At 41.0% G+C, this 21,939-nt stretch overlaps 1 protein-coding gene across 3 annotated transcripts in view; it reads left to right on the forward strand.

Annotated features, from left to right (window-relative positions):
• The first annotated feature begins 858 nt into the window (after positions 1-858).
• The window catches only part of disc1 (DISC1 scaffold protein), a 40,607-nt gene continuing 19,526 nt past the window's right edge, over positions 859-21,939 (forward strand). For 2 of the 3 annotated variants that reach the window (XR_003051372.1, XR_522446.3), the window contains exons 1-9: positions 859-1,555; positions 5,725-6,578; positions 6,782-6,851; positions 7,818-7,974; positions 8,695-8,791; positions 8,904-9,136; positions 11,948-12,002; positions 13,933-14,035; positions 14,172-14,360. Coding sequence is in view for 1 of the 3 variants with exons in the window: in XM_008322333.3 (XP_008320555.1) it covers positions 1,495-1,555; positions 5,725-6,578; positions 6,782-6,851; positions 7,818-7,974; positions 8,695-8,791; positions 8,904-9,136; positions 11,948-12,002; positions 13,933-14,035; positions 14,172-14,360 (1,819 nt within the window). In the remaining 2 variants the exon portion in view is untranslated. The remainder of the gene's footprint in view (positions 1,556-5,724; positions 6,579-6,781; positions 6,852-7,817; positions 7,975-8,694; positions 8,792-8,903; positions 9,137-11,947; positions 12,003-13,932; positions 14,036-14,171; positions 14,361-21,939) is intronic. The other variant, XM_008322333.3, reaches the window with a different exon arrangement.

Here is a 21,939-nt window from a genome sequence, read left to right on the forward strand (position 1 = left end):
GTTTTTCCCTTTATGTTTGAGGGTTTATTTTCTGTTTTAAATACTTTTACATACATTTCTCATCTATGTTCGAGTGCGTGTCATCTTTGAACAAGGCAGGAGGTCTCACTCGCTGTACTCTATGCAAAACTTTTATCCTGCGTGGCGTAGCCTGAGTTAGAAGTGTTCATTCTGCTAAGCTGAGCTGAGCTATTCATCACACAGACTTGTCCATCAGTCTGCAGCTCAGCCAAGCTGAATAAATGGAGCATTTGGGAGGAGGGTGAAAAGACTCGGTGGGGTCTCTCCTCTTCTCATGCCTCCCCTCCCTGCATAAACAAAAGAGCACTCGCATTAACATAGAGCAGTGTTGGAGGTGGTCTCACGTGAAACAGTATATAGGCTTTTGGTTTTTGTATGACCTACATATTTAATGGACGCGGTGCACTTTGTGTAGCCATGTAAAGTCACCAGAGTCGAGCCTAACATTTTAAATACACGCCATTGTTTTTGGTTTAGAGACACAGTTAACTGTTGGTAACTACAACTTTTTTATTTCATAATATACTTAGGATTTTTATTAGTAATATTTTCCATAAATTATTATACTTTTATCCTTAAACGTTTGATTTATTGTTATTTTGTTAACCCGTGACCTTAATATTTTAAACATATTACTTTATTTTGGAAACTTAGGGCTTCATTCGTTGAGAAATGGCTTCTTTCTTGTAAACTTTTCATTTTGATTTTTAATATTACAACTGTTTACATTTTTTACCATTATCTCTCAATGCGTTGTTAATACTTCTCGGTAACTCCCGACAAAAGGTACCATTTCTAACTTGTTCTGCTCGCACAGCTGAATTAATTATTAGTCTTTAGTGACGTGTGTTGTGCTGCGTTCACGGACCCGCTCTGGTTGTATTTGTACGTTCGAAGGAGTCCGGAGTCAAATTCCTGAACACGTAGGAAGGAAGCAGCTCGTTACGCTGCTCCAACTCCTACGACGCAGCGTCTAACGGACCACAGCTGAAGTGATCATCGATGACAGACTGATGTGTCTCTGCTCCAGCTTCAGACCTCGCTCACAGCTCTCGGATATTTTCCATCTTTTTCCTCCACATTTTCTTTAATTCAACGCCAAAATCCACATTAAGATGAACCGTTTCTGACTGTTTTTGCGCATTCGAACTCGCTTCTTAAACACAAAACAGTATGTAATGTAACACGTTGGTATATTCTCTTGCGAACGTGTTTGTTGTTTGATCAGAGAACGTGTTATTATACATATTGGATTCGTGCGTAAAAGCCGGATTTTTGTGCGTTATTCTTCCAAAACTGTGGAGAAGCAAAAAGGAAGAGACTGGATTCACTTTTCCAACAACGGAAATGAGATCAGAGCCAGCGGCTGATTCCACTTCTGCTAAAAAACATGGTCGATGGGATCCAGCAGCTCTGTACCGGGATCTGAGCTGTTTCACTTGTGGCTCCACACAATACTGAAGGGTCTGGAAGATGTTCGCAGGACTACTGGGACTGGACTGTCACAACAAGTCTCTGCTGCACCTCAGTGAAGGTAAAGAGTCTCCTCCACCCAAACAGCTGTTTGGACCGAGAGTCAGTTTGAATTTAGATGTGTAGTTATACCCAGAACATCTCAAAATAAATCAAACGGTTCTATGTCCCAGCAGTAGGTCATAGTCATTTAGTGATGACTGTAAGACCAGGGTGGTCTTCCATCTGAGTGGTCTCTCACTCTTATACTGCTGCACTGATGTAGTCTGGAGGATAATGTCACTAAATCTGTGACACTCTTAATGCCCTCTGTAACCCAGTTAGAAGAAGTAGAGCTCATGATGAAGCATGTCCAAACTTATAACTTATGTGGCCCACATCCTGTGGTCCACACCCTGTGGCCCACATCCTCATAATCCACTGATCCACACTGGCAAACAACCATTCACAATCATAGTCAAACTGATGGTCAATTTAAAGCAAACAACTGAACTGAAATGACCAACCAAGAAAACCAACCAAAACCACTAGTTGGCAGCAGAGTAAAGTCAGACATTAGATTTTGTGCTACATTTGTATTTTGGGAAAATCCCTGTGGTATATTTCCTCTTTAATTTATAATTGGAGGTAACATAATGTAACATAATGTTGTTTTGTTTTCATTCTTACTTAAACTATTTTTGTGCTAACTTTAAGCATTATTCCATCTTTAATTATTCTGTATTTAACTTACATTTAGCTAATTCTCTCTAGTATTGTACTTAACTTCAGGCTAATTTGTATTGTTGGCTAACTTTTTTTTCCTTCTAATTTCTTAAATGATATTTGGCAGTATTATTTAACTATGTTTGGACTAAAGTTATCTGTCAACCAACTCATAGCTATTTTGGCAACATATAGCAATTTCTGATTGCCCCCACGAACAGACGGCTGTATGTGATTTAGGTCAACATGTCTTTGTCAAATTAGTCTTGCCCAACTGAGCTGCATACTTGACATACATATGCAGATGTGTGGGACCTCGTTCTGCTGGCCTACGGGCAAATGCGGCATCTGGAGCTGAAACAGTACAGTACAGTACAGTACAGTACAGCACAGCCACAGTCAAACCTGAAGACCAGTGACATTACTCTGATCACTGACTTTCGGAGACAGATGGATTCTTTCGTACATCATTCTGTGACTCTCACTTCCTTATTCCCTACATTGTGCTCAGTCACAAGTGCTGGTAAGTGCTGGAAGCTGCTGACATGCACATGTGTGTTTGTGTTCCTCAGACATTTGTGTTTCTATCAAATGCCCTGCATTCTTCTGCTCAAGCACATCCAGCAGCCAATCAGATTGTGTGTTCACCACTCTGGGAGGTTATTTAAATCTGCAAATGTAAATAATCTCTTCCACTCCGTCTGATATTTTCACTGTTTGAAAAAGTTCTGAGGTTTCAGTCTTTGAGTCTCAGCTTCAATTTTTTCTGTATTCAAAAAAATCCAGCGTACTTTTTCTCTATATAAAAACACTCGACAGGAAGTAGCCAATAACATAACGTGATACACAAACACACACACACATATACACAGTCAATGGGCCCTGAGGCATTTCCTTCCCTTAAACTGAGAGAAGCCCGTGTCTTTGTGGCTTCCAAACACAGTGAGGACGCAGTGACAGTCTCTTTCAGTGAGTCTTCCTCCTTTCAGACACTCTCTGACTCTCTGACTTCACCTCTTTGTTAGAATGGACTCCGTCTTAACCACAACAGGTGGTGGGCGTGGTGCACTTGAGGGCACTTGTACCCACACAGTGTTGGGTTTCTTAAACCAGCCATGGAAGAGTGATCACATCTGCAGAGACAACACTAATGGACTAATGTAACCTGAGCCTAAGTGTGGTCCCAGTTTGTTATAGAGAGACACACACACAGAGAGAGAGAGAGAGAGAGAGAGAGAGAGCGCCCGTATTAGACTTTCTTCTGCTCGCTTTCCACACACAACACTCCTGTGTTAACCTCTCTCTATATCCGGCTCTCCAGTCCTACCCCAACCCTCTCTGAAGTGCAGTCACTGTGCCTTTTCCTCTTTGGTCACATGGGATGTCTTTCGCAATGACATCACCAAAGGTCAAGAGGGGTCAAGTTGTGGTTGTTTTTCTGCAGCGATGGATTGTCTGAAACTCCATGTCCTTGTCTTGTGTTGGCACACAAGGTTTAGGTTAAAAGCAGTTTGGGAACAGCACGCGTTATGGATGACGAAGAAATTGGTATTAGATTTTGTATTTTGTAAATGAATAGTTGCTTGTGTGTTGACCTTTAACAAAACAGTTGCTACTGTTTTAAGTCAATGTGTGAGTTCACTTCAGCATCCTCAGCTGATTCATTTGCGTGTGTGAAACTGTGTGAAACCAGTATTGTGCTAACACAACTTTCAATATTTGAAAAGCTGATTTTGGGTTTAGAACTAGATTTGTTTATAAATTGTCCTCTAGGAAGATAAGATGCTAACAGTTAGCCTAAAAATAATGAAACATTTAAAACAATTAAATTAAATTAGCCCAACATAAAGCAGAATAACTTAAAATGAACCTAAAATGTATTGTTATAATTATAGAAATACCATAGCTAAACGTTAGCTGAAGGATTGCTGAAATAAACCCTAAAAGCATTTTAAATTAAAACATTTAGAAAAAAGCTAAAAGATAACCAAGAAAATAAAAAAATGATAACTGTTAGTCAATAGATAGATCTATAAATAAATCCAAAATGACATAAAATGTTCCTATGAATATTGGAATGGACGAGTCGTAGTATTTAATTACTAAATACTTATTTTGTTATAAAGACATTAAAGTAAACACTAGTAGTATGAACAACAACAACAACAACAACAAACATTTTAATGGATGTTTTGGAGGAAAGGTTTTTTTTACTCAACTATAGAGCAATGTGTGTTTGGTGGTGTGTGGGTGAGGCAGAGAGAGAGAGAGAGAGAGTGGGAAGAGCAAACTGAGGGGGGAGAGAGAGAGAGGGGAGAAGAGAGAGCAGCTCACTTCTACACAAAGACACTGTTCATTCCCCAGTCTTTCAGCCATTCTCCCTTTTCTGAATCCTACACATTATATGTACTAGTCATGTGCAGCAGGTGTCCAGCTCTGGACACAAACCCGTCCCTATCGTCCCTCTGCCCCACCTGCTACGAGGATTGTTGACTTCATGAGCCTGGTCTTCAGTTCATTCCACAGATTTAGTGCGAGACTACGGTCAGGACCAAACAGTAACATCTAGATGAAGGATGATTTTCTTTGTTTAGATAGTATATGTTTGGGGATTTCTGTGTTTAAGGACAGAATAACTGACTGCTTGTTATGAAGGAGTCAAGTTCTAGAAACGTCCTAAGAACATTGTCCTTTCCTTTATACCATGATGTAATAACAGGTCACAGCTCAAACCCTTCACTACCCTAAGTTCTGTTTGTGAGAACAAGAAAACCCATGTTTTATTCTCAGTCCCTGTTTACATCAGTGGGTTACAACGTGTAATACCACAGAAATTATATTTGTCTCTCCAAATTCTACCGGTATGATGGACATTGAAATACTAACGTCCATGATTTCCACCTAGTATTTTTGAGAGTTGACATTTAGAGCCATGATTGCGGTGTTTACTACCCTTTATCGTTTGTACATCCTTGATTTGGCTTTGGTGCAAAACAACAACAAAAAACAAACAAACTACACAGGTACCACCATTGCTAAGACTACCATATTTTGTGAACCGCTGGCACTACCATGTCAGTGGCCTGAAAACAAGGGCCAATACTTGAAGGGATGAGAATTAAAATCTGTCTCTCTTTGACTTCTGCTTTGACTGCTACTGCGTATTAGTGAAATATTTGTACTACATTATTCTCAATACATTGGTCTGAGAACTAAGTCTAAAGTCACAGTGACTGTGTGGCGCTGGTATTTCCCAACAGCTGGAGATGAACCCTGGGAAATGTCACACAGCTGCTCCAGTGTTTTCATTCATTTAGCATCAGGGTGCTAGCCTTGACAGCAGAGACTGAGTTGAACGTGTGTATAGTTGGTTGCATCACCTCAGGGTTATTATAAATGTATGTGATTATATTAATTATCACATTTATATCTGGACATTGTGTGTGTACAGCAGTGTGAGCTCTCTGTTTGTCCTTCACATGACACGGTGTTTTACAGCTTAATGATTAATCTCTGCATTGACAGGTGGCAGAGCGTCAACGGCAGCTGCCAGCTCTGGACGTAAGAGGCTCCACCGAAGACCAGGGTACATGAGAGGAGAGCAGTCCAGACTACAGTCTCCTCAGAATGGGTGGGGAGAAGAAGAGGAGGAGGAGGAGGAGGAAGATGAAGGAAGGACACTTTGCATGAGCAATGGGAAGACTGGATGTCCATATGACCTCATTGAAGCCACCTGCACTCACAGGACGTGTCCAACACCTGCTGTTGTGTCCTTCAAAAGTCAGTCACCCACTGGTAAACTCACATGTAGCACTAGGACCAGTCAGAGCGCCGTCTGCCTGGTGACCCCTCCTCTGTCCAACACAGACTGCAGGAAAACCAGTGCGTCCTCGCTGCCTCCACCGCTGGACTCGTTCAGCTCCAGCTTCAGTTTTATCCAACAGTCACTGAACTCTAGGACAAACACAACCACTGCTGTGAGGGCCTCAAACCCAGAACCACTTATTAACCACACTAGTGCACCGACTGGGTCTCAACCAAAACCAGAGACTGTTTACACTGATGTGTCCACAAACTCCGCTCCGGTCCAGTCACTGTCCTCCTCTGTCGGCCAATCAGAGAGAGAGGAGCTATCTTTAGGTGTGAGATTTTGGCGTGAATGTCCCTGGGACGGCAGAGAGGCTACAACCAATCAGCCGGACTGTGACTCGGAGATCACATCATCGTTGTCCGTGGACTCGGACACGGCGTCGGCCTCCTCAGTCACCTCGGGGTACGAGAGTGCGACACCTGCCTCCGACCACTGCTGGGAGATCCTGGTGAGGAAGTACGATGTGGTGCTGCAGGACTGTCTCCAAAACAATCGCACACACACAAAGGTGAGTGGAGGAAATGGGGACTTTTGAATTGTTTTTCCCCGGATCTTTTTTTTCTATGTATTTTACAATAAATTCATCTTTAATTGAGGAACAATGATCTTCTTCTTCATAGTTTTTACAGGTAGTGGTAGTAGTGTTTGCTGTTTTTGGGTTATTTCATCTTTGCACAGCTAAAATTCTGTTTTCTCTTTTTTTTTTTTCAGATCGAGTCCATGATGTTGAAGCTGCAGAGACTCCAGCAGAAGTCCATTTTGGACGATGACTATGACGCAGGTGAACCACCACACTCCACTGAGCCTTTGGTTTAATAAGCAGGTCATCAATCGGATGATGAGATAATAAAGCTGCGGACAAGCCAGCGGAGGGCTTTACTGCAACTGAACTGTGTGTTTCAAATGAGACCGATATGGAAAATTAACAGTTTGACTAAAGTGGTGTTATTCTTCTTGATACCTTACAGATTTAGATCATACCAAAGTTCTGGGGTAAATCATGAGAGCTCCTGGGGCTGATGTATTAAACGGGAGAATTACTTGATTGTTTACTGACATAAAAACCTTCTTATCTGATCTTATCTTAGGGAGAATAAACACTAAATGTTTCTGTGGTCCACTGTGTGTATAGTGTCTGTCAACAACAACAGACTAACATTAAAAAAAGTCTGATCTTCAAAGTGCAATTTCAGATCAATCAGCAAAGTAGTCAAAGGAGTCAAACCAACTAAATCAAAAAACAAGTTGATATTAGAAGTCCTTGAGCTTGTGATCATTGGTTGATCTTTGACCACTCACAGCAACTCCTCTAATTAAATAACTGTAATCTGACCTAATTCAGATTAACTACATCACAGAGAAAAGTGAGTTAACATGAAAAGCAACATGTTCCATTTCTTTGGACCATTCTCCTTAAACCAGACTTTAATCTGACCCATTTCTTGGCCTGTGACAGAAATAGAACCAGCATCTGCTGATTCCTGCCGTTCAGACCTTGAACTGTTCCTGCACTCTGATTATTCAGGTCACTGTAAAATGACATTTGTTTGATTCATTACATGATGACGATATTAACATAGAAGCAGAAAACGTGACATTTGATTTGAACTGCAGTGGCACGGATGATTTGTTTTTGTCTAATGTACTGTACGATTGTACTGTTCAGTACGGGATTGTACATATACATATGCAACTGCTACATATATACTACTGCTCAATTTAACTTTTTAATTTTTTTATATTTAAGCTGAACGTTTTGGAAAGAAGCTGGAGGAGTTGAATAAGGAGAGAGGGGATCTGCAGCTGGGTTTACCCTCCCTGCAGCCCTGCGTGGCTCTGTTCCTGGAGCGGCTGAGACAGGTGGTGAACAGCGCCCTCCAGAGGGCAGAATATGGTCAACGCAGGTTGGTAAACTAACGCTGCAAATATTCATTCTATATATTAATACAGGTATTTAACAACTGGGAAAGTGGGGGAAAATTTTTTAAATTCTACTGATTATAAGTACAGATGGTGTTTTATTTTGAAAAATGTTCAAATTCTTTATTGTATCACTTACAAAAACAGTTTTCAAAACAAAAAATTACAGGAGTGCTGAAACAGGACTATTTTGTTAACTAAGACTTCACTGGCAATTAATAAATAAATAAGATTAAATTAAAGTCTTAATGACGGCCTGCAGTACCTCTGTAGATACGGTAGGAGTCGCCAGCGCACCTCTGATCTAAAGCCTCTAATCTGGGAAAAGAGACTAACTATGAATATATGTTATTGTCAACATGTAGGCAGAAATAAACACCACATTTGACAAACATTGAGGTTAGTATTCTTTCCCTTCCCTTTCAGTGTTGTTGTTCTTTACAGAGCTGTGATTGAGCTGTGGCTAAAATAGCTGTTGAAACAGGAAGGAAATCAGACGGGGTCTCAGCAGAGACCCCCCCTGCTTCCTAAACTAAAGTAATCCAGAGTAAACACCTGTGTACTTTCATCTGAAATACCTAAACAAATGGACACAAAAATGACTAAGGTGTAATGCTGAGTTAGACAAAAAAAACTGCATTAAAATTGTAAATAATATGGATGATAAAAACAACCACTGACTGTGAATTATTGTTGTCTGGCAGAGAGGGCGCCGGCGCTGATGGAGGGGAGCGATCGGAGTCACTGCAGGGTCCGTTACATCAGAGGGATCTGCTGGTCCAGGAGAAACGCAGGGTGGAGGTGATTTCACCTGATGATTTGTGACGAGATCGTATCAAAACAACTGGTGTTTGGATATACAGTACACAGAATGTCAAGTCTGGTTTACAGCTGACTGTTAAAACCCACGCAGGAGGAGATGACCGAGCTGCAGCGCAGGTTGGCAGAGCTGAAGGACCGCAGTCGGTGTCTGGAGCAGCAGATCCAGCAGCAGGAGCAGCAGGTGGAGGCTAAGGAGCTGGAAGGCTCCGTGCTGAAGAGCTGCAACGTGGCCCAGCTCTGTGACGTGAGCCGGAGCCTGAGGGACCTGGTCACTTCTGAGAACCGAATGCAGATTTCTGTGGCTTTGCCACCGTCCATTCTCAGGTCTGTGTTTATGTATTAAACCAGGTAGAAACAAAATGGTATAAAGATACCAAAATGCCTTCATTACAGCCCTCAGGAAATATTAGTGACCCCCCTTTTATCCCTGTGTGCTTCAGTTCAGCTCTCCACAGCTGAGGAAAAGTGCAAATGAAGGTGGAAAATGCAAATGTCAAACAGCACCCCAGAGTGTTCTCTGAAGAAACATATTCACACTTTACACATGTGCGTTTCACACATTTGCATTGCAGTTTAACCCCAGGTGGGAGTCGGACATTTTTCTGGTGGAACCTGAGCATCGCTGCGGTGCTGAGCTGACATCTGAGCGGGCTGTCAGAGGCCTGAACCGTTTCAGACCACTGTTTTATTCACACATTATTATTATTACTATTCATGTTATGGATCACATGAGTGTTAAAGTCAACCTCAGATGTATGGCCATTGTTTAGGTCAGAGATAGTTGCTCTGTGAACTCCCTGTTGCCACCCAGTAAAACATTCTCCCTAGTTACAGTATGTTCCAAAGAACTGAATTAATTTTTATGTACGAGTCGGTTCCACCCTCCATAAATTCCACCTAAAGAGATTTTAGTTAGTCATTTTTATCTCATATTCCAGGTATGTTCAAGGTCCAACCCTGGAACAAATGTATGTGGACATGTTTCAGGGACATGTGACTCCTGACATTTTCTTTTTATTCATTCCTCATGACTTTGAAGCAGACTGGGAAACTCCCCTTTTTTTAAGGCATTTTAGATCATTGACATTAACATTGTTTCTGTGGCAACAGTTTTATCTAATATTTAACTCATCCTTTTGGCTAAGTGTTAGCCTTTTGCTAACTGTAAGCTTTCGCAGGGTTAATAATTACTTATCTTTTAGGTGTTTCTGCTTATATGTATTACTAGTTAAAGCATTTATGCATTATTGTGCATTGTTATAGATATTTCCTACTGAGCATCTGGTTGCTTTTTATAACCTTAGGATATCTGATTAGCATAAGCATGCTTTTGTAAATCTGTTTTTGCTGAATTTTTGTCAGTTTAGCCCTGAATTAAAAAAATCAGGTTTTTGTGTTTATTAATTGAACTTTATTTCAGGTGTTGTTTGGTTTAACGTTTGGTTAGCCTTTGGCTAATACTGATAATTTTAATCTAAATTGTAGCTATACCTGCCATATTATCTGCTCGTGCACTTTATCTGCTCCATTGATCATTACACAGCCCCTGTAGAGCCAATAGTTGCCACGTGGTGGTAGTAAAGAGCTGTAAGATAGATAGTGCTTATCCTAGGAACGCTTTAAGACACGTTTTCTGATTAAATTCGCAAATTTGGGACGATGGTACATCATAGAGATATCTTATTTCACCACAAGACCCGTGGCTTTTTTTTCTTTTTTAAATTTGGCATCTTTTAACAATTTTGTCCAACGCAGCGTCAGGATATCATAATTGAGTCATATTTCAACCAAATTAGCATTCCAAATGTCCACATACAACTTTTGAAGCTTTGCAGACTGAATTTTATTGTTTTAATATTAAAATAGGAGTTAGATTGCGCACACACCCACACTTGTGTAACTTTAATGACTGTCATTTACAGTACTGTAGGTATTTTTGGACAAAAGTTTCTCTCGGTTGAATGCGACACGATCTGTAGACTCTAATGAAGAACAATGTGTTTATTATGGAGCTGGTGTTGAGAAGCTACAGCTGCGTTCTCTTTATTCCCTCATGTTCTCCTGTGCCCTCACATCCTCTCTCCTCACACCTGCCTGAACCTGCTCTGAATTTTAATCGCTTTCCTTTTTCCCTCAGATGCTGAAGATTACTTTGCATCATAACCTATGCAGTTAATAGCTTGTGAGGGAGCACTGTGCAAAAACCCTTTCCATCCTGCCTCTCGTTAGAAAGAGACGTAAATTGTACTTATCGCCTTCTCGGTGGCGTGACCCGCCATCGCTGGCATAATTTGATATCTGACATATTCTCACCCCGACTGAAACGCATTCATTCTCGCTGCTGATTGAAATTCCGACCTGAAATTGGATATTCAGCTGCACATCTCCAGGTGGCTGACTTTAGTTTACTGTGATAACACTGTTGCTGTTTCAAAAAATAGCAAGTTTTCTTTTTTTCCTCCAGCTCTCTGGATTTAAGAAACCCACATTTTTCCAGAACATTTGTGTCAAACCCTGGTTCCTCTCAGCAATAGCTCGACTAACATGATCTGTAGAGGACAAACAGTTTGGACGATGTGAGACAAGTGAGACGGTCTCAAGGTGACCGTGTCGGCCGTAATCGATTTTATGTTCTTTTCTCCTCATCTGCTAATTGATTTATGTCTCTGTTAATGAATCACGTGACCTTAATGGTTTGTCCTGTTTGCATGTTTACACACGGCATTAACAAAGTGTTCTGATGCACAGTTCAGTCTAATGAGCTGCTGAGCACAACACATTTCCACTGAAAGGTTCTTGTTTTTCCTCCGTCACTGCTGTCCAAATGGTTCTAATTCGAACAGACAGCAGGTGAAAAGTATGTGAGACAAACCAAAAGGTCGTCTTTGTGGGAGTGAAATACTGATATTTCAATTGTTCGATGGTCTTGTCTTTGTCTTCTTCGTCTGTCTTTACATTTGTCTTCGATGTCTTTTTAGACACACTCTATGTATTTTATCATCTGTTGCTCAGTCTATTTTCTGCAGGGTTGTAGATTTAACAGTGGACAAAAGAAATTATCTCTAAGATTTTTTTTCAGTTTTTTTCTTTGGATTGGAAGATAAAAAAGTGTGACTTATTCGCTTTATTTTACAGGCTCCAGGAACAAGAGCAAGCATTGAATCTGTCCATCAAGGAAGCCACTGCCAAAGTAAGCCTTTGTCTCTGACGTGGCTTGATTTAGATTTAGATTTAGATTTAGACTCCCCGCGGCAACACAAACAACCACTGAACCAGCACGAATATCTAATTTCATCCTCAGCCAAAATAGACAGGACGTGTTATGTGCCTGCATCGGCGTGTTGGAAGTGCACACTAAATGTCAAAGTTTGTATGCATGAGTTGATGTCTGCACAACGTGGCAGTGAAATCCCCACAGACTGAAGTTCAGAAACACAGGAGATTTCATTAAAAACCAAAGTCTGTGTGTTTTTAACAGTGCAGCAGAAAAAATGTTCCAGTGCAGAAAATCATTAACGTATACTCATCTAGAGTATCTATCCTTATCTAGTAACCCTCACAAACTGTTAATCCTCTTTAAGAACATCCAGTAGCCGTTGTTGAGACGTCACTGTTTTTGACACATTCTTTTGTTTGGCTGATTCTAATAGAGTAAACACTGTCATGTGACCAAATTGACCAATAGGGATTTTTTTTTACCACAATAATTATAAGACCAGCTGAATTATCGTGCATATTTTCAGGAGTTTGTAATATATAGTTGTTGTTTTTTTTTCAGGCCAGTTCTTTGGCCAGTAAGTAAACAAACATGTTTGTGTCAAAATAACTGACTTTCAAATGACAATTAAAAACAGTGACAGAATTCTGAAGAAAATCAATTCTCAGGGTAAATAATTAGAAAGATGATTTTTGAGAAAAAAAAATGCAGCACTTCAATTTAACATTTAAACGATTGTAGACATTGCCCCCTTGTGGGGTAACATGGCAATCCACTACAAGGTGGAATAAGAGAAAAACTATTACATGCACAACTGCTGGCCAGTGAGCCTGTAATGGATGTTATCAATTATTAAATATAAATTAATAAATGTAGACTGCTAACTTAGTCTTTCCAAAAATAAGAGAGGCTTTAATCCCAGGTCTGAACTTCATCTGAAGTTGAATGTGTTTTCTTTTTTTTTTTTTCTTATGGTGGAACATGAAACACAAACTGTTTCCAAAGCACTTTCTCTCCTTTCATCAACTTTTCAGAATTGAACAACAATTGAACAATAGCCAGGTGTATTAAAAACGCATCACCAAATGTCAGAAATCCTGCAGCTGCAGAAACTCGAGGTCGGAGACGGGCTTTGAGACGACGTGACACGTGAAATAAAATTATGCCAGGTTGTTTGAAAAAAGTATTTTCTATATTTCTGTCAGAAGAAAACTCCCGGGAGATGATCTAACTGCAGAAATATCATCTCACATGACAGAGATTTTCAAGTGCTACACACACACACACACACAAAAAAACCTGTGTCATATTCAACAAGAATAAGCCTCAGATATTACTGCATGGCATCCCATAGAGGAGGGAATACAGTTCTTGGAAAGATGGAGACTCATCGTGGGGATTGTATCCTGCCATAGCTCAAAGTGAATACATTAGAAAGAACAGAGGTTTAAAGGGCAGGCAGAGAGCAGATGGAGGGCAGGCAGTCTGTATCTGAAGCCATCAACCCCTCTGTGAAGCTGCAGAAATGATGAGCCACATCCCTGTCAGACCTGTGACATTCAAGGCCTTTTCCCTCTCTGACATTCTAATGGCATCTGTAATGGAGATTTCACGTTTCTCCGTCTGTCCCCTGAAAAGGAGGACGGACGCACCTTCTTTCTAAAGGTTATAGACAAGGCGGCACTTTGACGCTGATGCTCTGCTCTGTATTCTACGCAGGGAGAGTCTAGAAGGATGGAAATGAATCTGTAAGGTCTTGTAAGAATGAGCGTCAGAAAGAAAATGAAAGCGGAATTGAGGATGAGCGATGTATCCTGTGGGATCCATGTGTCTGCAAAGGTTTTGTTAGTTACCAGCCCCCACCTCAGCCCCCACCTCAGCCTCTTCTGCCTTTTCCCCCCAGGTGGTCATGAGTCAAAGGCTGGGCAGCAGCCTGCGCAGGAAAGTGAGTGAGACCGAAACACAGCTTCTGGCGCTGCATGAGGCCAAACTGGCCGCCATCTCCGGTACGGTTAAAAACTCATCCACACCCCGAGCAGTCCTTGTTTTTTATTTACCTCATTTACACGACTCACCCACTGCTATCGCCTCATAATTAATGATGGAGGCGCCCATTAACTTTAATGTCCTTGCGTGGTGCAGGTAATGACTTCAGCAGTGCTAAGGAGCTGAAGGCTGAGATGAAGGCCGTGCACCAGGAGAGGGATCGCCTGGAGTCTTTGGCCAAGAGGCTGCACAGCCTCAGCTCAGGGAGCAGCCAGGAGCTGGCCAGGATGAAGGAGCAGCGGCAGCAGCTCCGGCAGGAGCTGGAGCAGAGGGAGGCCGGGCACGGTGAGTCGCTTCAAAATCACGTCAACTGACATCAGATTAGGACGCCAGACCACGGTTTCCCTCCATTTTCATATTATCTCCTCATCTCATGATGAAAACAGACGATTTCAGATGATTAAAGTGTTAATGAAAATAAAATACACAGTAAACTGTATAATTAGATAATAGTAGTTCACCCAGTTCACCTACTAGCAGTGTATAGTGGTTTGGTTAGCTGTACAGGTATGTTAGCTACTTCCTTAGCAATCATTGTAGCTCATCTAACTCACATTGTACCTGCGTGTTAGCTTGTTGGTTATTTCAGCTAGGTAAACTGTTTAAAGCAATATTCTGCTAATGATTTAATATACTATATATATATATATATATATATTTCTTCCAATAAAGGTGGTTGCTATAAACAAAATAACTATTTAAAGCCTTAGATGGATTTGTTCTATCAGGTCCTATGTGTTATAGTAAAAACCACAGAAACAGTCAAACACTGAATGGATTTTAAAATGAGGTTTGAGTTCAATCATGATGTTTTGACTTTTCGTCCAAATGAAGTAAAAATGATCAGTGAGGACCTGGACACAAAATAATTTACCAGAAGAATTGGCACCTGTTACGATGAGGAGTGTGTGTACACGAGCGTGTACATGTGGAGGAAATGAGCGTCAGATTGTGTGAAGTAGCCAATTACCTCACGGCCTCTGGGGGCAGATATGGTGTATCAGTGCTCTCCTACACTCTACCTGAAGAAGATCTGAATGTTGCTTAAGGACAGTGCTGGCTTTTTAGGGCTCAGTGAGGGGTGCAGATCGAGGGGGACGGTCTGTCTCTCTCTCTCTCTCTCTCTCCCTCTCCCTCTCTCTCTCTCTCTCCCTCCCTCTCTCCAGTCCATCAGTTACTGGGGTATTTATGAACAGAAAGGCCACTGGGTTCTTTGAATCTCTGACCCACCGCTAGGCAAAGGTGGACCTTAAAGAAAAGGGTCGCAGCAGGTTGTTGAACAGTGGAGACCCCAGACCATTTTGCTGCTGTAGTTTCCCAGCAGTTCAATCAGCCAAGACCTGCAGAATTATATGTTCGCACTGTTTTGTTACAAATCACTAGGGGGCTAAAACTGTGGCGCTGTTAAATTTTCAGGCACCGTAAAGTGATGTCTTCATCTGCACCGGATGCAATGCCATGCAGTTCTGTGAACCAAGAGATTGCTGGTTCGAGCCCACCCAGGCGCCTCAAAACTCCCCATGAGGTTACTATGAGGTCCCATAGTGTAGCGGTTATCATGCCTGCCTTACACAACATACATTTTTACGCTGTTAGATATGTTTACAATTCAGACTGGGATTTTTCACCTCCCAAAGAAAGGAGACTCTGACATGTTTCACACTCATCCTTCCTTCAACAATCCACACATCAGTGACATTTACAATAAGGAGCATTGAACCAAATATGTTAAGAGTTGGTACAGTAGACAAAAGACAGACACAAAAAAGGAGCAGAAGAGAAACAATCCAGTCTGACTATTCCATCCTGTCGTTTGTCTGTCTTTATTACAACACCACAAACACAGCGATCTTATCACTGTAGCATCTTATGTCTGTCGCTCCTCGCTTTTCACATTGCTGTACAGTTTGTTTGACAGTGTGATCATCTTATACCAGATGCGGGTCTTTCAGAGCCTGAAATCGTCATGTTGAGATGTGAAGCATCTTTACGTAGCGGTGTCAAGTCCATCGCTGACTAGCTTTAACCTTCTGGTTAATGGGAAACCTTAAGTGACCAACAAAGAAATGCACAAATCCATGTCCTTGTTCAAATTCCAGACCACGTCTGCCGGGGAACAAAGCAGCTCTTAAAGTCTCCCAGGCCGAGGAAGCGTTGACAGTAACATGCTGCAGCTAAACAAAAGAGCTGAAGTCAGGTGGGAAAAGCATCGCACGTGTGGGAAGATCGAGCAAGTTAATGATTGGTTATGTGGTTTGCTGTAATGCTGGAGTGGGTGCACACAATATGGCAGCAGGCACGGTTTCACATTGTGTCCCCGACACTGAGCAAGGGGCTCATTAAGCTGTCATCCTTTTTGGTAATAAAGGGCTGGCACATGGTATCTGGAAACCGATAGGTCACAAACAGCACATTAGCATTTCTGTAGCTCGAGGGGATAAGAAATTACTGTATACTTGAAAGTGGAGATCGCCGTCCTGTCAGAGGCATTTGTACAAAATGACGATGCGAGCACGTCACTGTGTAACAAGCTAATCATTTCTCCCCTTGTTGGGGAGAAAAAAAAATCTTCTTTTGTCACAGCATGAGCTGAAACCAGTGGGCACACTGGGGTTACTTTGATCAAACAACGAGCGTTAGCGTGTTGAATATTTGCCCTGTTTGTTTTGTGGTGCGGGTGTTTTAGGCCTGGGAGTAATTATCTTGGTAATAGCCATTGGCATGAGTGTTGATGAATACCAAACCTATTATAGTCTGTGGTCTGATTCCCAACTGAGGGGATAATTTGTCCTCAAGAGAGACCTATAGTCATGCTAAATTTACCAATAAATAATTAAAGAGCTAAGCAAGATGAGAAAATGACCCCAATGATGGAGGACGTTAAAATACAGCATTAGCGTGCCACACTCTTAAAGGCTATTAGCAGTGTGTTGGCTTCAACCGTACAGTATATTAACACTTTAACTGTAGGTTAGTGGAATATCAGCGATGCAGTGACTTTTATGATCGTTATTCCACCAATGTAGGGATTTCTTTTACTTTTATCCATTCACCAGCATTCATCATGTCCTCCAGCTCATCCCACACCTCTGACACTTTAGTGCACATTTACGGGCCCTCGCCAGGTCAGTGTCGAGCGTGCACGCCCACCGTCAACTGAAACACACATTAAAATACCTTCACTCTGCGTTATTAGACAAACGCTGTTTCCTCTTAATGGAGTGTTGGTAGTAAAGGGGGGGGGGGGCTGCTGTATGATTTATTCATGGATCTGCACCTCTCAGGGTGCTTCTGTTGAGGGCTTGATGGAACATATGACAGCTCTTCTGCTAAGGAGCGCTTGAATTATTATGTGCAGTGCGTTGAGTAAATAGACCCAAGAGGATTTTCTTCCATTTTTTTGTCTTTAAAGTTTTGCCAATATCCATTTTTGATGTATTATGGCACCCATACACAAGATGGAAGTGAAACAAAGAGAAGGGTGTGGATGTAAAAAAAAAAAAAAAAAAAAAAATACAGCTCTATTGACACTGCATCAATCAGATTCCTTACAGTAAATCCATACTAGGTATTCAGATCAAGATTGTGTTCCACTATATGGAAGTTCATGAAAGTGCAAATAAGTTCCATCTACTGCATATGTTCCTAGCTGTGCTATTGTTGTCAGTCTGTTTTATGTACATTTCAATTCAAACCAAATCACCCAGTTTAAGAAGCATTCCTTCTTTGATTCAAGTCCAATTTAAGTCCGACATTGAAATAATACTAGCAAAACGTATTTCAGCCCAAACAATGTGTGTGAAATGAACCACCTATAGCACAATGTTAGCCTTGAATTAGTTAAAAGGAGTAAAATAAATAGATTTACAAATTAAAAATGAAAAAGAAAAACCCAGGAATACATTCGTCACATATAAAAAAACAGCTGGGCAAGTTTTACTAAGTAATTATAAATATAAGTTAACTAAGCCGTGAAAAGGGATTAACATAATAAGAGCCAGAAAAATGAAAACTAGCCCACAGTAGCTGAATTGTAGCCAAATAATAAAATTAACTTTTTCCACAAATTATCCCAAGGCAGAACGGTTACACTAATAACATCCTACTGCTTCTTATGTAATTTAATTTATTAAATGGTAAATAAAAAGACAAGAGTTAAATTTAGTTAAATGTAATCATTCATTTTTGAGCCCTGTGTCATTAACGTCCGTCTTTATGTTTGATATTGTATGCAGTAGAATCAATAAACACGTGTAAAACCCCAAGCAGTTTGTGCTGAGAAAACATTAATTTGCCCAGGCATATATTTTGTACACATAGCATTTCTGACAAACTGATTCCTTTTCTTGTGCGTTCATGCCGAGCCCTGCAATATGTTACCGCCAGCTGCCATCTGGCAGCCCCCAAAACTCAGCAACCTTACATTGTTGGTCTCTTGAGTTTCAAACTACTACTTTTTTCATATTATCTTAGAGTAAAAGCTGGGCTACTAGTGGTTATTGCAACCATACTGTGTTTGATTGAATAGGAGTGGAACACACACGCATCAGATAGTACATCTGATTGACTAATAACAGGTGTGCTAAAGTCAATGAACAAAAAAAAGTATTCAAGCAGCCTGTGACTACTAAACATGTGTTTAATTTCACATTCGAAGTCACAGCTCTGGAGGTATTTGCAATTAAACCTGCCCCTCAGGTCATGATAAACATTCCGTATATTTGTAGCGTGTTGCATCTTAGCTCTGTACCAGATCTATTTAAACCTAAATCCAAAAGAGCTAATGTGAAAAAGGCTGTTTTCTCTTTTGTGTTTTATCAATATTTGAATCTAGTGGGTTTGTTATTCTAGTCTAGTCCTAATCTATTAATACCCAGGTCTTTTTCTGGAGATGGCACAGTTCTTGGCCAGTTGTTGATTAAATAAGGTCAATAATATGCAGAATAAATGTACCACTAGATCAATGCTAATACTGTATGTAGAATAAGCTAATACAAAAACACAGGCTGATAATTAGGGGTTGACGGGCTTCCATTTTTCATAAACCGCTTCAATTAGCATTCTTTTGTGTCTTATAAACAGAAGTTCATTTCACTCTGAAAGAGAACTAATACATTTGTATTAAAACAAGTCTTCGAAATGACACTACTGTCACTCTAGATACATAAAATATTAATACAAATATATATATATAAATACATGTCAGTAACTGTATTGGTATCGGTGTAGTCCCAGACAGAGTGGTGAAACTGTTTTTGTCAGAAAACAAGAATAACTCTAAACAATTCAACCATTTTGTTGTCGTAAGGTGTGAGGTTCTGCATACGCCGAGTGTTTGCGTTACCCGCCGTGCTTCCACACGTGCACAGCTCGAGCTGAGCTTTAGCCCATTAATCACAGTCGCTGCCTCAAACTCAGTTACGAAGGCACACAATTCCTCATCTGCCTTATTATGCAGGAGCTTTTATAACGGCCATATCGCCGGTGCTCCGTTAGCACGAGGCTGCCTCTAATTTGTTTGACAACATGAAGGCCTCACAGATGCTGCCTGCCTTTATTGTTACAGCGCGGTGCAGAAATGACTGCATTATTCACTTTCAATTAGAGCGCTGTGCAAATGCGTATAATGCAGCAGCAAATCCAAACACCTTGCTGTCGTTAACTTTTACAGGCTCATTAAAGCTCATAACTTCATCATTGCAAATTATGGACTAGCATGCAAAGGTAAATGTGCTTCATTTACTCTCTCCGTTTACATCACTGATTGTTGTCATTAGGTGCATAATTTTTTAATCAAATTTACATCTGCTGAGCTGGAGTAATTATTTCTTCATCAGAGAACTGATCTAGGATTTTGTACCTATGTAAAACAAACGGTCCTTTTATTTTTACAGTATTTTTGTCTTCACCACCTTTCAGTGCTGTCATACTTTAATTCTGGTGGTGTTATAAATGAGTGGCCTTTTCCATTTTGGCCAAAGACCTTGGAAACAATCAGCGATGTTTAGTGCCTGCTGAGAGCACTGGTGTGACGGGACGCTGAGCTCATGAATTTTCCAATGTTCCTTCTGTGAATTCCCTGCGAGGTTCCTCCTGTATATAGAACATTATCTACAACATACAGCCCCCCTCCCCACCCCGTGGCCCCCGACAGTCATATTTCACTGTGTATTAACTGCCAATATATGATGTATGTGGTCTTATTAACTGGTTATTTGAAGATGAAGATGGAATGGTAGAGTTTTCATTTTCACCTTCACAGGTGCATGCAGTCGATGTAGTGAAGGCAGATTGTGGAATTATTTCAAGTTTGCACAGTGCATTAAAGAGGTGTGGGGAGGGTGTAGGGGCAATGAGGAAGAGGAGTGATGGAGTGTAAAGGAAGAACAGCACCAGGAGTGATAATGGCAGAGTCAAAGGTACTGGTTTGGTTCGGAGTGACCAGGATGGACAGGATTAGAAAGGAGCAGATCAGAGGAGCTGTATGGTCGGGCAGCTGGGAGATAAACGAAAATCATATTTTCTCTGATTGAAGTTGAGGCGTTTTTGACATTTGGAGGTATCAGGAAGGAGGAATGGAACAGGTACCAGAGAAGAGGCAAGACACTGGGTGTCACGAAGACAGATGATCCACTGAGGTGGGCTTTGAAGGAAGAGATTAGTGAAGAAGGAGAAGAAAGAAAAGGGGACGTAGAAGAGTTAAATTAATTAAATCATAAGAACATGTATAAAGAATTGTGTCTTTTCAATACATGGATTTTGTAGTTTGTGAAAATTCATACAGCAATAGCAGAAACCATCATTCATTATATCTTTCCCTGAGCACAGGAGGAGGATCAGGCTAAGGCTCGGTGCTTCTTCATGTCTTGTCCACCTATATCAAAACATTTTTTATGCACAAAAAAGCCACACTTGGTTGGCATGGTGACAGGACGGCGCGTCAACTCTCCTCGGTCTGGGCGTTGAATGAAAAATCAAGTTAACAGCTGATGCACTCCGGCTTCTATCTCCCATCTACATCTGCCTTCCACTTGGACTCTCCCTATTCCTTTAATATAATTATTTCCAAATCTGGCTCCTGCCATTGTTCAGGCTGTGGCCATCTTTGTCATCTCTCATCAGTTGGTGCTCCGTGCCATCCAAAGTCAAGCCTAATGCTCCCATGTTTTATTCAGAGGCTATCTGTGCTGCTGAATGGAGACACTTTGAATAGAAGTTGACAAGGAGGACTTTGTACGGTAGAAAAGGATCTCACAGAGCAATTAGAGCCTCCTGGTCCACAGACATGTATCTGCTCATCAGATCTGAGGAAGCGCCTTCAGTGGATTCTCTCTTCCGTTTGATTGGGCATATTCAGCCACTGAGACTGAAGATGACTCGTACTTTTTTTTTTCACCCACCACGGACAAAGATGAATCTGATTGTGTCGTCTCAGTACTGTTTATCTTAGTCCTAATCTCGTGCCGACTGAAAATCAAAGCTAACACCTTACGGAGAGTGTAGCTGGAAGCTAACAGGTGCGCCACTGAACAGAAATATCTCAGTACATTTAAAAAGCCTGATTTGTAGCACTTGTATTCTGACAGTGACTTTGTATGGAATATAATGTGTTCCGCCCTGAACTCTGCACAGCCTCTCTGGAGAACACGAGAATGCATATGAATTAAACAGGAAATTGCAGATTATAGCAGCTGTTAGCACCGCTGATTACTGTTATTGTAAGTGAAAAAAGACTGTGACAGTATTTAAAATGAGAATATAAGTGTGATATCTGAGAAAGTAAGTATCACACTTTGAAATTGGAGCTAAATGTTTAAACATTTGAATATAATAAAAAAGATTAACACTGGTTTTTGATGTGCAG

This window comes from Cynoglossus semilaevis, chromosome 12, assembly GCF_000523025.1.
Source record: "Cynoglossus semilaevis isolate Cse_v1.0 chromosome 12, Cse_v1.0, whole genome shotgun sequence".
Taxonomy (NCBI): domain Eukaryota; kingdom Metazoa; phylum Chordata; class Actinopteri; order Pleuronectiformes; family Cynoglossidae; genus Cynoglossus; species Cynoglossus semilaevis.